Genomic DNA, 16,950 nt, shown 5'->3' on the forward strand with positions numbered 1-16,950 from the left:
TATCTGTAGTCCCTTAATGTCCTATACACAGCTTTTTCTGTACAAAGATGTGATGTTCTGGGTCAGGACATTGTCCACAGTACCGGAGTAAAAAGTCCTAAGAATCAGTGGAGAAACCTGAAACTTCCTCATCTGGCAAAGATGCTGGTGGTAAAGGAGCGCTCCTTACTCGATGCTTACATAAGAAGTATTAAAGTATAAGAAGTATGCTCTCCTTTCACGATTGAGAAATAAATACGTTCCTTTATAACTTCCAGGCTGAACTACTGTAATGCCCTCCTTTCTGCTTGTCCATTTGGATCCTTAAATACACTTCAGCTGGTACAAAATGAGTTCTTACAACAACTAAAAACTGATCACATTAGCCCTGTTATGCTCCTTTTACTGACTTCCAGTTAAGTCTTGGATTCACTACAAAAAATACTAATAACTTAGCAAGCACAGAATGACCTTGAACCAGAATAACTTACAGATCTACTGATCTCTTATAACCCTCCTTGCCTGCTTCATTCTCAAGGAGCAGGATATATATTAGTCCCTAGAGTAGAAAGAACTACAGCAGGCTGCAGAGCATTCTCTTACAGAGCTCCACAGCTGTGGAATACTATACCAGCAGATGTGCTAGACCAGGGGTGTCAAACTGCAGTCCTGGGGGGCCAGAGCCCTGGTTAGCTTAGTTCTTTCCCTGCTCCACCACAAATGATTCATCTCAAGAGTTAAGTGGTAATTAGCACAAGTAGTTGAATCTGGTATGTTAAATGAGGGGAAACTCAATAATGTGCAGGTCTCTGGCCCTCCAGTACTGGAGTGTGACACCCATGTGCTAGACTCAGACTCACTCTCAATACTCAAGTCTAGACTAAAAAACACACTTGTGTAGTCCAGCTTATAGGGACTCTGGGTTTAGCTAAGTGCTTACTCTCAGTTAGGCCTACAGTGTGAGGTTTAGAGCTGGGTGGGGATTGGTGCCATTGGATTTGGATGAATTGAACTGTCAGTGCTGTCACTCTAGCTTCACACTCCTTCATGTGGAATTACTGTGCTGCTTGAAAGTTAGTGAACCCTTCATAATTTTCTGTATTACTGTATAAATATGACAACATCATCAGATTTTCACATAAGTCCTAAAAGTAGGTGATGAGAACACAATTGAACAAATGAGACAAAAATATCATAGTTGGTCATTCATTTATTGAGGAAAATGATCCAATGTCACAAATCTGTGAGTGGCAAAACTATATCAACCTAGCAGGTAATTTGAAGGTCTGGTGTTGATGATGTTTTAAGTCATATTTATGGAGGAATATGGAAAGTTCTGAAGGGTTCACTAACTTTCAAGCACCACTGTAGAGTGCTGACATTCAAGAACTCCCCATGACTACGTTCCCAACTGAAATATTGTGAAAATGCGCTATACAAATAAAACTGAATTCGGTTTAATTGAATTGAATTGAATTGAATTGAATTGAATCAAGTCATTTGTAATTTGGGAAAATCTGATCATTTTAAGGGGGGTACAATACTTTTGCAAGTCACTGATTTCTAATGTTACATTTTCTTTTGTGTGGAATTACTGTGCTGCTTGAAAGTTAGTGAAGCCTTCAGAATTTTCTGTATTCCTGTGTAAATATGACTTACATCATAAGTCCTAAAAGTAGGTGATGAGAACACAATTGAACAAATGAGACAAAAATATCATAGTTGGTCATTCATTTATTGAAGAAAATGATCCAATGTCACACATCTGTGAGTGGCAAAACAATTTTACAGCATAAGGAAGTGCAGTGACTTCTGTGGAGAACGCATTCAGCTTGTTTATTTTTTGTGGGAAGCAAGTGATAAGGGACTGGAAAAACGGACTGAATACTGAACTATTTATTAGCAACGTGCAATGGATGCCATCGCTCATTTGTGTACACATAACACAAAGCATGCATGATGACACAAACACATGCATCACAGATGCAGGCAACCTCTGGTAAGACGTGGATTACACTGCAACTGGACACACGTACTGCACTCGCTGTGGAAGCACACAGACTACTGTGCAGTCACAGACACACTGTGGATGTAGGAACTCAGACAAAGTTCACGTGCAGCAAATGGGGAGAAGTGGAAAGACAGTAAACAATGGGCAGGATTAGAGTAAAATAGAACTTTGTGAGAAGGGATCAAATGGGAAATGAGGGCAGAGGTGGGGTGATTATGCAATGTCACTGTACTAAGGAAGGAAAGACCGACAAGCAGGAAGTTACACTCATAAATCAGACACTATTTTAGATACTGTCCGAAACAGTGGAAGCAAAAGAGTTCTGGTGCAAAGCTGAAGCTCCTGGAAGAGAGACGTAGTTCATAATCTGAGGAAAATCGAAAGAGAGAAAGAGATTTAATACAGAGGTGAGTCAGCAGTTCTGTAACTATCCCACTAACTTCAGGGGTTATTTTTAACAGTAATTTGAGTATTATTATAGATTTCTTTGGTGAAATTGCAAAATTTTGCTGAAAACCAAATGATACAAAATGTAGCTAATTCATCAAATTATACAATAAAAAACCTAATCATTGTAGCCTGTGTGCTTTTTGGTATGGTTTATACAGTATATATATCAGTGGCGGCTACTGGTCTGTCAAATAGGGGAAGCTCATTTTCGGCCTACATCATAAAATTGTCTATTTATTTAAAAGTAAATTCTGCCCTATGTTCCTTTTCAAGAAAATGGTCTGTGACCCTGTCGTACCAACTAAGCGTCTTTTCCAGTGACTTGACCAGTGTCCTCTCAATGGCCAGCAGTACATTTTATTTGTCACAGCACTTCCAGTCAGCCAGCTAACTTTGTCATACCAGGAGAGCTGAAAAGACCTGTTATTTTTCCCTATCTTTTGCACTAAATCAATCTTAGGTGTTGATCTGCCCTGCTGTTTAATTCTAAGTTTATAATTGTGTGAAATGTATGATGAAAATCAAGCAATGTCGCCAAGCAAATATAAAGAAATAGGTTGCAGCAGTTTTTATTTCGACTGAACTTGAGAAATCCGCGATGGGACTGAGCGCGAATAGCTTCAGCGATTCCTTATAGTACAAAATCGCTGTCAGTCAAAAGGAGATGCAATCTTTCGACAGACCCTCCAATCATCACGCAGAAGCTCGGAGTCCAGGCCAGCCCACTCCTCATTTGCTCCTCATTCACCCCCAGAGACGCTGAGCGTCCGTGGGCGGGACATAATCGCAGCGTTTATCCAATAACCGTCAAGTTTCAAAGCACTGAAAAAAAACGTTCAAAGCAGCCGCATTGAAGTCAATGGACGCTGGGCTTCAACGGGGAAATGCACTGTGACGCTACGGGAATGTATGAGAAGAAAATCAAGTCAGCCGACCTGCTATATCTAACTGATTCTGAACGAACTCGTCTTTGAGATGAACGTTTTCTAACGCATTTTTAGTCAATAAAATGTTAATACAATAGTACATAATTTGACCATTAATTTTGTGACATTATAGGGGAAGCTGAGCTTCCCTTGCAGTCTTAAAGAAATCTCCACTGATATATATATATATATATATATATATATATATATATATATATTTGTAATTTGTAATCACAAACGAAAACGGCGAGAAAAGCAGAGACAAGACAAAAACTGTGTGCAAACATTGTAAAAGACTGATAACATACACAAATAGCACAACGAATATGCTTCAGCATGTCCACCGGCACCACAGTGAGCTCAATTCACCACCGCCAGAGCGAAGATTATTAAAAGGGCAAACCACGCTAAAAAGCTGCACATGCAAGCCTTAGTTTATTTTTTTTAACGCTTTATATTAAGTATACCTTCATAATGCATTCATTATGCATTTATAGAACATTCAGTGCACCTTCATAATGCATTCATAGAACATTCATTAGCAGCATGCAAGTACACTTTAACATCCTAATATCCCTTAACAGCTTTAATATACATTAATAACAAGCATTACATGATTATACAATTATAATGTTTCTTATTATTATATAATGTTTATTAATGTATATTACAGCTGTTAAGGGATGCTAGGATGTAACGGTATACATGCATGATGTTTATGAATGATTTCTGAATACATAATACATTATGAAGGTGCACTGAATGTTTTTTGAATGCAATATAAAAGCATTATGAAGGTGCAGTTAATGTAAAGCATTACCGTTTATGTATTTGAAGGTTTTTTTAATTTATTTTGATTTGGGATTTTTTTTAAAACAGTATTTTATTCAATTTCAGTTAAGAAGAGGACATGTTTTGCACAGTTTAGAAAGATAAATAAAGGAATATTTTTGAATTAATTTTTCTGCAGCTCATTCTGTTACAAAATCGTGAGAAAATTGCATCGTATCGAATCGTGAGTTGAGTGTATCATTACATCCCTAATATATATATTTTATATATATATATATATATATATATATACATATATATATATGTGTATATAAATAAACTTTGAGAGAAAGAGAATGTTAAAGTGAATATTATCTTTAGAAAATTTTGAAAAAGGTTAATGTAAAAAACACAATCCTGAATTATTTCTGAGAGATGTATAGATAATATGCTATACGTTATATTTATGATGCTTTTTAAAAATCATTGATTGTTAAGTTTTTTTTTCTTTTTACAAAAATGTCCTTCCCTCAGATGGAACTGAGTCGCCCAAAGTTATTTGATTTTCAAGGTGTGTCCATGGCTCACTATTTCACTGATAGCTGGGACAAAGTGCAGAATTTCAAGGCCAGACCTGATGACATTGTGATCGCAACCTATCCTAAAGCAGGTATGTTAGTCTACACCTGCCTGCCTTTTTGTCAAGACTGCACTGGTGTTCACATCACTGTATGTCACCATGTTCAGCTGGATACAGCGTATGACTGAGTTTATTATGACCCTCGCTTCTCTCACTTAGGTACAACCTGGGTTTCCCAGATTTTGGACCTGCTGTACTTTGGAAAGTCTGATCCTAGCCGCCAGACCTCCATTCCTATATATGAAAGAGTTCCTTTCCTAGAGATTAGCATCCCAAATGTATCTACAGGTGAGAGAGCAATCAGAAAATAGTTTTAAAAGCATCTTCAAAATGAAAAATAGGTTAATGGAACAGGATTTTGCCTGCTTCAAAGTAGAATATATGCTGAAGTCTGACTTCGTCAAATGCTGATGCACATGTTCTTATGTGTGTCTTGACACAGTACTCCCATGATCATCATCAAAATCACTCTCAATAGGCACTCACCATGGCTGGCCGTGAGCATCCCACAAGCCTGGCTGTTTCTGAGATACTCTGGCCCAGTCCTATGAACACAATGATTTGGCCCTTGTGAAAGTCACTCAGATCTTCATCCCTGTCTATTTCATCAACAAGTTGACTACAAGTACCAAATGTTAGCTTGTGTCATCAGATCACTGGTTTGAGCTCCAGCCTCGGCAGAATAGTCACATGTCCTTGGGCCCTTGGGCCCTTGGGCGAGGCCCTTAATCCCCAACTCCAGGGGTGCTACACATTGGCTGCCCCTGTGCTATTACCCCAAGCTATGATGGGGTCGGTGAAAAGAAACATTCCAATGTACCTGTACTTGTACAAATAGCAAATAAAGCATGTTTGTTTGTTTGTTAGCCTAAAATATCGCAGACCTTGACGTGCACTGATTTTACAAGATAGTCAATGTTATTAGCTTCATGTGGGGGTCATAATGTTTTGGCTCATTGAAGTATATGTAAAGTTTATCTAGTTGCAGTGTGTCCCCTTTGAATACAGGTGCAGAATTGGCAGAAAAGATGACCTCAGTTCCACGCATCATCAAAACACATTTTCCTGTTCAGTTCGTGCCCAAGTCCTTCTGGGAACAAAATTGCAAGGTACAGCTATATACATTTTACGGCTGATGATCACAAAACACAGCCAACCTGAAGTCAAATTTGTTTGTGTTTTTCTTCACACAGCTCATTTATGTGGCCCGTAATGCTAAAGACAATGTTGTGTCCTACTTTCACTTTGACCGCATGAACATAGTGCAACCTGAACCTGGAGACTGGCCCAGTTATCTGCAGAGGTTTCAGGAGGGAAAAGGTGAGTAGATATGGGGGAAATTATGAGTGGGATTGTGCAGGACTGTGCAGACGGAGTGACTCGAGTATGCAACTGTCCAAAGAGTGGGTCAATAGAGAACGGTAGCATCAATGTACCCAAATCATTCATTCAATTTCAGAAACTGCATATATGCACACACAATTTGGGAACTCCAATTAGCCTCAGCATTTTTGGACTGTGGGGGGAAACTGGAGCACCTAGAGGAAACCCCATGATGACATGGGGAGAACATGCAAACTCCACACATGGAACACTGGCGGAGACTAAAACCCAGGTTCCAGAGATGTGAGGCAACAGTGCTAACCACTGCACCACCATGCCACCCTTACTCAAACCCATTCATTATTAAAAAACTGAGTCTTTTAGGTCATGTGACATGCATTGCCACACTCTCTTTTCACCCTACTGTCCCAGTGGTTTTTGGCTCATGGTACAACCATGTGAAAGGATGGTGGGAGAAAAAGCAGACATACGGCAACATCCACTACATGTTCTACGAAGACCTTGCTGAGGTGAGATCCTGGAAATAGCCACGGAAGTTGCACCGTAGTCCAGCAACAGACTAAAATAACGCAAATGTCAGTAACAAAGGCAGGTGCAGTGAATATGAACCGCTAAGTAACACAGATTAGGTTGTTGTATTCATTCTAAACTCAGACTGCTTTGTTTCTTAGGACACAGCCCAGGAGATAGAGAAGATCTGCTCCTTCCTGAACATCTCACCAACACAGGAGGAGAAAGATCACGTGATAAAAGAGGTGGCATTCGACACCATGAAGAAGAATAAAATGGCCAACTACTCCACCATCGGTGTCATGGATTTCAAAATTTCACCATTCATGCGAAAAGGTGGGTGGTTATGATATTCTTAAGGACAGTGCATGTGTAATGACAGAACACTCAGGGAAGTTCCAACAGGTTTTATTGGGGAGATCCGAAGCAGAGTCCAAAGAACAAACAGGGAAGATCACGGCTGGGTCAGATGGGAGCAGGAAGGTTCTGGAGGCGCAGGAAGGGGGAGCAAGGAAAGCCAGGCGGATTGGAGCTGAAACAAAGACAAAGGTAGAAGTCGCTCAGAAATTGCATTACAAACAATACTTCGCACGGAATGATGGTCGTGCGAGATTTAAGTAGCTAAGAGGGCATGTCTCTGATGATGCGCACCTGCCGGCGTGACAGAACCCCCCCTCTGATGACCAACTACTGGCAGTCGAATATTGCGCCTAGGTCTGCCACGGGGTTGAGGTCCCGGTCGGGAGGGGTGGTCCACATGAAACTGTGCGATCAGAGAAGGATCAAGTATATCAGAAGCAGGAACCCAACAACATTCTTCAGGGCCATACCTCTCCCAATCGACGAGATACTGTAAACCCCCTCTCCGGCAGCGGGAATCAAGCAGGGATTTCACGGCGAAGGCTTCGGCGTCAGTTAGAGGGATCGGCGGAGGTGGCTCACGAGCATCTGTGGGGGAATGAGCGAGGCTGTAGCGAACCGGCTTGAGGAGAGAGACATGGAAAACGGGGTGAATACGATACAACCTGGGGAGAAGTAGGCAGTAAGTAATGGGACCAACCCGGGCAGACACCTTAAACGGACCAATGTACTTTGGGCTGAGCTTACGACCTTGGGGCAGTCAGAGCTGCCGTGTAGATAGCCAGACTCGGTCCCCTGGATTGAACACCGGTGCTGAAAGTCGTCGTCGGTCTGCTTGCGCTTTCATCCAGGCGGCTCCCTTAGACAGTTGTCGATGTACAGTATTCTATACCTGTTTGCATCGTTGATGCCACTGTTCCACGGCGGGGACCTTGGTGGAAGTCCAGGGGAACAGAGGAGGTTGGTGACCCAGCACACACTGAAAAGGAGTGAGACCCGTAAGGGGATTCACTAAGGAATTCCAGGCATATTCTGCCCATGACAGGTATCGAGACCAGTCGTGGGGCTGGGTGGAACAGAGGGTACGTAGCATTTTCCTGACTTCCTGGTTCATTCCCTCGGCTTATCCGTTAACTGGGGATGATAAGCCGTGGTGAGACTTACCCGGATTTTCAGTTTAGCACACAGAGCTCAGAATGCTCGGGAGGTGAATTGGGGTCTGTGATCTGACACAATGTCTTCGGGAATGCCGGAGTAACGGAAAACCCACTGGAGGAGTTGCTCCCCAAGTTCTAGGGAAGATGGCACTTGGGTAGGGGAATGAGACGACACATTTTTGAGAAAATGGTCAACCACGGTTAGGATGGTAGTATTTCCCCGAGAAGGGGGAAGATCCATAATGAAATCTACTGCTAAGTGGGACCAAGGTCGTGAAGGAACCGGTAGTGGGTGAAGCAATCCCAATGGGGGTTGATTAGGTGATTTATTTTGAGCACATACAGGGCAGGTTAAGATGAGGAGGGAAGTTTCACGTCTCCAGCCAGGCCACCAATAGCATCTTGCTAAGAGACGGTTTGTGGCTTCTACCCTGGGATGTCCCGAACTCAGTGAGGTGTGGACCCATTGAAGGATTGAATTTCTCAGCTGAGACAGTACATACGTGCGACCCGGTGGGAAGGTGGGGCGGGCCTTTCGTTGTGCAGGTGGAGCTGACGTTCCAAATCCCACTGGATCGGGCAGACGAAGCAGGTGGGAGGCAGAATTGGGGTCGGATCCTTGGACATCTGGTGATGAGGAAATCAGCGGGAGAGGGCATCTGCCTTCACATTCTTAGATCCGGGAATGTAGGAAACCTGGAAGTCAAACCGGGTAAAAAACAGAGCCCATCTGGCCTGAAGGGGGTTGAGACGCTTAGCGGACTGCAGATATTGCAGGTTGCGATGGTCCATGAGCACCTGTAAGGGGTGTTTAGCCCCCTCTAGCCAATGTCTCCACTCCTCCATGGCCTCTTTTATGGCTAATAATTCGCGGTTTCCCATGTCATGATTACACTCAGCGGGGGACAGTTTCTGGGAAAGGAATGCACAGGGGTGAATTTTACCTGATTGCATGTCCTTCTGCGAGAGCACGGCTCCGATTCCGACTTCGGAGGCATCTACTTCGAAAATGAAGGGTTCCTCTGGATCGGGCTGTCGTAACACCGGAGCAGTGCAGAATCTTTCCTTTAATTCGGTGAAGGCGTGCGAAGCTGCCTTGGACCAGACAAGTTTTTTCAGTCCCCCTCTAAGTAGGTTAGTCGGGGGGGCGGCTACCACACTAAAGCCCTTAAAGAGCTTCAGAGATTTCTTGGATTCGCCAATTTCTATCGTCGCTTCATTAATGCTATTAGGTTGTGGCCACTCGAGGACAGCTCTGACCTTACCTGGGTCCATAGCCACTTCTCCTGATTGGATCTGATAACCTAAAAACTGAATAGACGTATAGTGGAACTCACACTTTTCTCCCTTGATGTAAAGGTGGTGACTGGCCAAATGCTGTAGAACCTGTTGAACGTGTGTGACGTGTTGAGTGAAGTTCTCTGAATAAATTAAGATGTCGTTGATGTAGGTGATAACAAATCTGTTTAACATGTCTTGGAAGATGCTGTTGATGAATGCCTGGAAGATAGACGGACTGTTAGCCAAACCGTACGGCATAACAAGATATTCGTACTGACCAGTAGTTGTGAGAAAAGATGTCTTCCACTCATCTCCCTCTCGGATCTGGATGAGATTGTAGGCACGCCGCAGATCGAGTTTGGAAAAGATCTTTGCTCGTCAAAGTTGCTCGAGTGCTGAGGGGATGAGAGGGAGAGGCTCCCGTCATTTCTTTTGTAACTGCATTTAGAGCGCAGTAATCTATACAAGGGCGTAGACCTCCATCCTTCTTTCCTACGAAGAAAAATCCAGCTGCCATGGGAGACGTGGATGGGCGGGTAATACCTTGTTCCAGTGCCTCGGATATATAGGTTCGCATGGCCTCTTCTTCCGATCGAGACAGGGCGTAGAGTCAGCTTTGTGGCAGAATGGTTCCTTCCAGGAGTTCGATAACTCAGTCAGATGGTTGATGTGGGGGGAGACCATAGGCCTCTGCTTTACTGAAGACCTTTTGAAAGTGATGATATTCCTCTGGAATCGTGGAGAAGTCCTCCGGGAGTGAACTTTCTAAGGAAGATACTCAACAGAGGAGAGACATACAATAACAACAACAACAAATTTATTTTTGTATAGCGCTTTATCACAACATTACATCATCTCAAAGCGCTTTACAGCATCCCCACCCAAAGCCCCCAGTGAGTAAGTCATAGGAGACAGTGGCAAGGAAAAACTCCCTAGAAGGAAGAAACCTTGGGAGGGACCAGACTCAAAGGGGGAACCCATCCTCCAGGGGCCGGCAGGGAGAGTCAGATACAGTAAATTTTGAGACACAAACGGGGAGCAGGGGGGAGATGGCAAGCCGGTGCCAACGCTCCCTCCAATCACCAGGCAACTAGAAGGCAGGGAGCGGGTCATACAAGGAAGATGACACAGGCAGAACGGCAAGCTGGATGCACGGACGTCATTGGTAGAAGCGACGTCACATGTAGCAGGGTGTGCTGGACATCTTGATAGATTGAGGGCTCCTGGCAGCACCCCCCAGGAGAAGTAGGGGAAATAAAATATGCAATTAGTCAAAGTAGGGGAGACTATAGGCAGTGCTAAAAGTTAGATGAGTGCAATATGAAGTGCAATGCTCCGGCAGATATGGCTATGGCAGCATAAGTAGTAGGGACAGGCAGGTGGGAATGCAGGCATGGGGAGTCCCTGAAATGACAGCACTCCAATCCCACAAGCGATTGTGAAGCTAGAGTGACAGCACTGTCAATTCAGTTTATACAAAGCCAATGGCACCGATCCCCACCCAGCCCTACACCTCACACTATAGGTTTAACTGGGAGTGAGAACTTAGCTAGAGCTAGAACTAGTGTCCCTATAAGCTAAACTAAACAGGTGTGTTTTTAGTCTAGACTTGAATATTGAGAGTGAGCCTGAAATCCACACATCCGGTGGAAGACCATTCCACAGCTGAGGAGCTCTATAGGAGAAAGCTCTGCAGCCTGCCGTAGCTCTTTCTACCCTAGGTACTAACAGATATCCCGCACTTTGAGAACGAAGCAAGCGCGGGGGGTTGTATGAGGTCAGCAGATCACTTAGGTATTCTGGTGCAAGGCCATTCAGTGCTTTATAAGTTAATAGCAGTATTTTATAGTCAATCCGAGACTTAACTGGTAACCAATGAAGGGAGGATAAGACTGGTGTAATGTGATCAAGTTTTTTAATGTTTGTGAGAACTCTGGCTGCTGCATTCTGTACTAGCTGAAGTTTATGTAAGGATCCAGACGGGCAACCAGAAAGGAGGGCATTACAGTAGTCCAGTCTGGAAGTTACAAAGGCATGTATTAATTTTTCTGCATCACGAAGTGAGAGCATCTTACGAAGCTTGGCTATGTTCCGTAGATAATAAAACGCAGTTCTAGTAACACTTCTTATGTGAGCATCAAAACAGATCTGAATCAACTAGAAGACCAAGATTTCTAACCACCGTGTTTGGTTGTGTAGGAAGACCACTAATGCTGAGGTGGTGCAACATATTTCTTGCAGCCTTGGGACCAATCACCAGTACTTCTGTTTTTTCTGTGTTTAACATTAGAATTTTTTTTGCCATCCAGCACCGGATATCTAACAGACAGTCTTCTAACCGAGATAGGAGTGATGTATCATCATGGTTAACAGATATATATATAACTGTGTATCATCTGCATAACAATGAAACCCAACACCATGATTTCTATTAATGTTACCAATAGGTAGCATGTATAGGGTAAACAGTAGTGGGCCCAGTACTGATCCCTGTGGGACACCGTGTGTGACTTTGGTGGCCTTGGATGATTTGTTGTTCACATGGGCATACTGATAGCGATCAGTTAAATATGAGCGGAACCAAGAGAGTGCTGTCCCCGTAATGCCAACTACCCCTTCTAACCGGTCCAAGAGGATATTATGGTCCACAGTATCAAATGCTGCAGTTAAATCTAGTAATACCAACAGCGATATACAGCCACGATCTGAAGCCATAAGTAAATCATTCATTACTTTGACTAGAGCAGTTTCTGTGCTATGGTTTGGTCTAAAGCCAGACTGATACAATTCATTAGTATTAGGGGTGCACCGATTGCAGTTTTCTGGCCGATCAACGATCACCGATCCTTAGGCAACCTTACCTGCCGATCTCGATTTTTTTTTGCCGATCTTGTTTCTTTCATAACTAAAAGACAGTTACTTCAATGTTTCCATTTTTATTGAGTAAATTGATATGAATACTCACAAAACATGAGGTAGTGTCCTCAAATATAAACGAACATATAAATGAGCATTGCTGTTTGAACTACAAAATCATATTTTTTCTTCCAGACTTTAATTTCTCTAATTTTGTAAAAAAAAAAATATATATATAGCTGTTATGACACACTTGTCCAAAAAATAGGGAGGGAGGCAGCCTGCACTGCACCTCTCTCGGGAATGGGAGAAAAGGCTGATTTAACCCTCTGGGGCCTAGGGGTAGGAAACACACTTTCACTGACTGGGGCATGATCACACATTTCATCACACTTAATTCATGGCAAATAAATTATTTCTTATATATTTGTTTTGCCATTACACTCATCTTTATTTTAATATATATTGTAAATATGTCAGATTTTTGTTAAGTTTGAAATTTGACATCAAAGTATAGACATTGCAAAATGTAGTTTGGAACACTTGCAGAAACATTATAAAAGTACATAGTAAGCAATGCTGGCAGTTTGTTTTGATCCCAGATATCTGATCACCAAAGTCTTGGCTACATGAAGATGACTAAATGGTGTAGATGCAACATTAATTTGGATAAATAAATAAGAAAAACCTAACTCATGTAACTATTTCTGGCTCCTTTCATTGAATATGTAGCAACTTTCATGTGTATGAATGAGCCATTGTCACCTGGCCACGTCCCCAACCCCCTTTTATGGCGCTGAAGGGGATGTATCTGGATCGCGTTTCACCGTTGCGCTGTTAATCAAATTACCATGCGAATGCGATTTGAATACGCGCTAATGCGGCTATTTAGAATGTGAATAGCGATCTTCGGGTGAGAGCGGTACTACACGCCCCCGATGCAGGTAAAACAAAGTAAGATGACATGGTTTACTTTTTTGCCGATTTAACCTAATTAAAAAAACTTTAATACTTCCGACAATGGACGTTTTGAAAAGAAGACAGATTACGGATTTAGCCAGCGTTTTTTTCATGATTATACATTAAGATTTCAGCGAGATATTTATAAACTGAAATAGACACGAAAAGTACGCGAAAAGTACGCGATGTCGTCGACGACATACTCGACCCCAAAGAGTTAAAAGCATATAACTAAGATCGGTGGATCTCATGGGAATATGGTCGATTTCTGATCCCCTCAAATTAACGTGATCGAGGCCGATCGATCGGTGCGCCGATCGATCGGTGCACCCCTAATTAGTATTATTTTTTTGTACGAAAGAAGACAACTGACGAACTACAACCTTTTCCATGATCTTTGAAACGAAAGGAAGATTTAGGTCTATAGGTAGTCCCCTACCTGTTTCAACAGCAGTTGAAACAGGTAGGAGACCACACTAAGATTTCTCCGGTTTTCCATCCAATTCGAGGATCATGATCCCTTAACCAGGGAAACCCCAAGATGATCGGATCTATAGGGGACAAAATGATTAGAAATCGAATAGATTCGCTGTGACACAGCCCGATATTTAAGGTAACTGAACCGGTTTGGGACGTAACCCAACCGGACGTCAGGGGATTACCATCTATACCCCGAACACATAAGGGTTGTTGAAGGGGTTCTATCAGGAGGTGGTTAACAAGGGCGAATTCCTTGTCAATGAAATTACCGGTGGCTCCCGAGTCTACCAAGGCGAGGCTCTAAACCTTGCGGTTCCCCCACAAGAGTTCCCCGGGGACTGTCATCTGGGTCTGAGTGATGGAAGGTAAGGGAAGGGTTCTTACCTGAGCATCACCAGGGTCACGTTCCGAAGGTCTGGTGGGGCAATTGCGGAGGATATGACCTGCCTCCCCGCAGTAAACACACAGGCCCTTTCTCATCCATCGCTCATGTTCCTCCGCCGAGAGGGGTGCTCTTCCTACCATCATCGGTTCCGGATCCTCCAGGCGGGGAGGAGTGGTTATCGGGGCCTTGGTGGAGGGTTGGCACGATCGGCGTTGTTCCCGGATGATATTATCGAGGGTGATCGAGAGCTTCACATACTCGTTGAAGGATCACGTGGCTCCCCAGCAGGCCAGCTCCACCCGTAATTCAGGGCAGAGGGCGTGACGGTAAATAGTCTGGACGCAGTCGGTGAGCCAACTCAGTCCAGCGGCGACCGTGCGGAATTCCAGTGAGAAATCCGAGGCTGATCAATTTCCCTGGCGCAGGTCGAGAAGCCGATCACCGAGATTTCATCCCACTGCGGGGTGATCAAAGACTTCGCAGAATGTGTTCTGGAAGGCACGAGATGAATGTAGAATAGGACTCTGTTCTGTACATCCATAGCGTTTGGCGAGGTATTGGGGAGATCCGAAGCAGAGTCCAAAGAACAAACAAGGTCACAGCCAATATCCGTCCGATCCGAGTAATCAAAGCCAGAGGGAAAACCAAAACCGTAGTCAAGCCGAGTGCAGGGGAGTCCGAAAGTCGAGAGGTCTGTCCGAAGACGCTGACAGGACACACGGGGAGCTGACACGAGGGAAGATCAGGGCTGGGTTGGACGGGAGCAGGAAGGTTCAGGAGGTGCAGGAAGGGGAAGCAGGGAAAGCCGGGCAGATCGGAGCTGAAACAAAGACAAAGGTAGTCGCTCGGAAATTGCATTGCAAACAATACCTCGCACAGAATGATGGTCGTGCAAGGTTTAAGTAGCTAAGGGGGTGATGACGCGCAGCCGCTGGCGTGACAGCATGAGAGGGATAGGAGACCAGTAGAATGAGAGACTGAGATCTTCTGACAGTGACAAACCTGATTAATAATTTAAAAGGTCTAATACTCACTAAAGACTGATACATTGATCAGATACAGTGGTCTTTATCTCCATCTCTTCCCTCTCATTTAACGCATCTTCTGTTCATATATGTGGCACAATCAGCATTTTACAGCAGATGGTGTATGACAGGTCAGTATCTGTCAGGATTTTTGATTGCTGCCATTGCTAGAAGTACACTGGTAATCAGTAATCACAAAATATTTCAATTGGGTTTTTCCATATTGTATAATTGGCAGATTATGAGATGGTGCATCAGTTTGTTACGATCTAATATGAGCTTGTGGCACTCGGACATATTGATGAATATTGATGAATTCATTCGGCCGATTGATGAATGTCTTGCAGAATTTACATGCAGAGATACCAGAGCACTTATCAAGAGAAATAACAGAAAGAGTCTGTTCATCTCAAGTGTTTATTTCTAGTTTCTGATCAGAATGTGTTCTTTCTCTCTTTTTCTTTCTAGGAAAGGTTTCTGACTGGAAAAATCATTTCACTGTGGCTCAGAATGAGCAGTTTGATGAAGTCTATCAGAAAAAGATGGCAAACACCACCCTCAGGTTCAGGACAGAAATATAGCTTGCAGTGTTCGAGTAAAAGGATACTCAGGCTCATGTACCTGTGCTGTTCAAAGGGCTTCCACCAGATGGAGCCAAAGATTTCCAGAAGCAGGATCAGCCTGAATGAACATCACAGACAAGATACAAAATACTTTATTTGTCACATACATAGTTATACAAGTACAACATGTAGTGAAATGTACCCTGAACGACCCTTAGACTGTGCAAATCAAAAACAGAATAAAGAATTAAGTCAGCAAGTTAAAAAATCATAATTGTAATAAACTAAAAGTTAAAAAAAACTAAGAATAAAATATATACATAGTACAGAGATATATAGAAGTTGTTCTGATATAGAAAATTGTAGCTCCCCAGTTATATACAGAGACAAAGTTTTGATTGAAATACAGGGAAATCTTTTATTCCATCATTGCTCGATTTGTCCCGTGAAAACTGATAATAAAACAACAATTAAACTGGTGCTAATCTCATTGAACAGATGTCACTAAATTAACGTAGCCAACTAACAGGCTAGATTAGCTAACTATTACAAACATTAGATCACATACCTCAGTGGCAGCTTATTACCAAAGGAGCTAATTCTTCACTTCATAACTCTCAGCTTTCTCCACAACGCATTTCCAAAACAATTCTTTAAACGTATATGTCATACAGCAACTTAAAATAACACCTTTAGTTCATTTTGTGAATAAAATCCTTTATCACCGTTACACTGAAGAATTTGTTTTTTTTTTGTTGTGTGCTCACAAAATTATATCCTACCGGAAGTTAGCTCCCAATAAAATGTTCCGCTCCAATGCCCCATATAAACTAGGTATATCATAGTGCATGCAAACAAATATCAAAAATGCATAAATAACCTAAAAAATACCAGCCAATATATTCAAAAATATGATTCATGCTTTTAAAGTAACTGATGACAGTTACAAAATAATCTTAAGGTTTAAACTGTACATGTGCATACGATGTTAGTTCTATGTATTTAAAGTGCAGTGTGACTTGTTGCAGGTGACATATGTATTTACAAATTGCTGGTTGGTGACAGATAGGAAGAGTTTACATGAATTGTGAATATTATGGATGTAGTGGTGGCATGTCTTGATTAAAATGTCATACGGCCTGAGGATAGAAACTCCTTCCTGAGTCTCTCTATTTTTACCATAATACTCCTAAAGCGCCTGCCTGATTTCAGCAGCTCAAACAGACAGTTACTGGGATGAGACGAGTCTCTG

The 16,950-nt window shown here is 42.7% G+C and overlaps 1 protein-coding gene and 1 long non-coding RNA gene across 5 annotated transcripts in view; one reads left to right on the forward strand and one right to left on the reverse strand.

Moving 5' to 3' along the window:
• Window positions 1-2,035: 2,035 nt before the first annotated feature.
• LOC111847787 (cytosolic sulfotransferase 3-like) overlaps window positions 2,036-16,950 on the forward strand; it is a 35,753-nt gene continuing 20,838 nt past the window's right edge. The window contains exons 1-8 of one of the 2 annotated variants that reach the window (XM_072713151.1): window positions 2,058-2,397; window positions 4,672-4,807; window positions 4,937-5,065; window positions 5,786-5,886; window positions 5,971-6,097; window positions 6,533-6,630; window positions 6,793-6,967; window positions 15,604-16,850. In XM_072713151.1, coding sequence (XP_072569252.1) covers window positions 4,672-4,807; window positions 4,937-5,065; window positions 5,786-5,886; window positions 5,971-6,097; window positions 6,533-6,630; window positions 6,793-6,967; window positions 15,604-15,716 — 879 coding nt within the window. In that variant the 5' untranslated portion in view covers window positions 2,058-2,397 and the 3' untranslated portion in view covers window positions 15,717-16,850. Of the gene's footprint in view, window positions 2,398-4,671; window positions 4,808-4,936; window positions 5,066-5,785; window positions 5,887-5,970; window positions 6,098-6,532; window positions 6,631-6,792; window positions 6,968-15,603; window positions 16,851-16,950 lie in introns of those variants that run through there. The other variant, XM_072713149.1, reaches the window with a different exon arrangement.
• Window positions 7,024-16,405, reverse strand: LOC111847790 (uncharacterized). Of its 3 annotated transcripts, none has more exons than XR_002839166.2 (6): window positions 16,267-16,405; window positions 15,757-15,816; window positions 14,110-14,930; window positions 9,973-10,194; window positions 7,283-9,824; window positions 7,024-7,163 (listed from the first exon to the last, which is right to left on the reverse strand). It is a non-coding gene; the product is annotated as an uncharacterized lncRNA (long non-coding RNA). The 3 variants fall into 3 exon arrangements; XR_011992016.1 differs by having other exon boundaries at window positions 7,283-8,844; window positions 9,093-9,824; window positions 9,973-14,930; XR_011992015.1 differs by having other exon boundaries at window positions 9,973-14,930.

Source organism: Paramormyrops kingsleyae, chromosome 6 (genome assembly GCF_048594095.1).
Source record: "Paramormyrops kingsleyae isolate MSU_618 chromosome 6, PKINGS_0.4, whole genome shotgun sequence".
In the NCBI taxonomy this organism is placed as follows: Eukaryota; Metazoa; Chordata; class Actinopteri; order Osteoglossiformes; family Mormyridae; genus Paramormyrops; species Paramormyrops kingsleyae.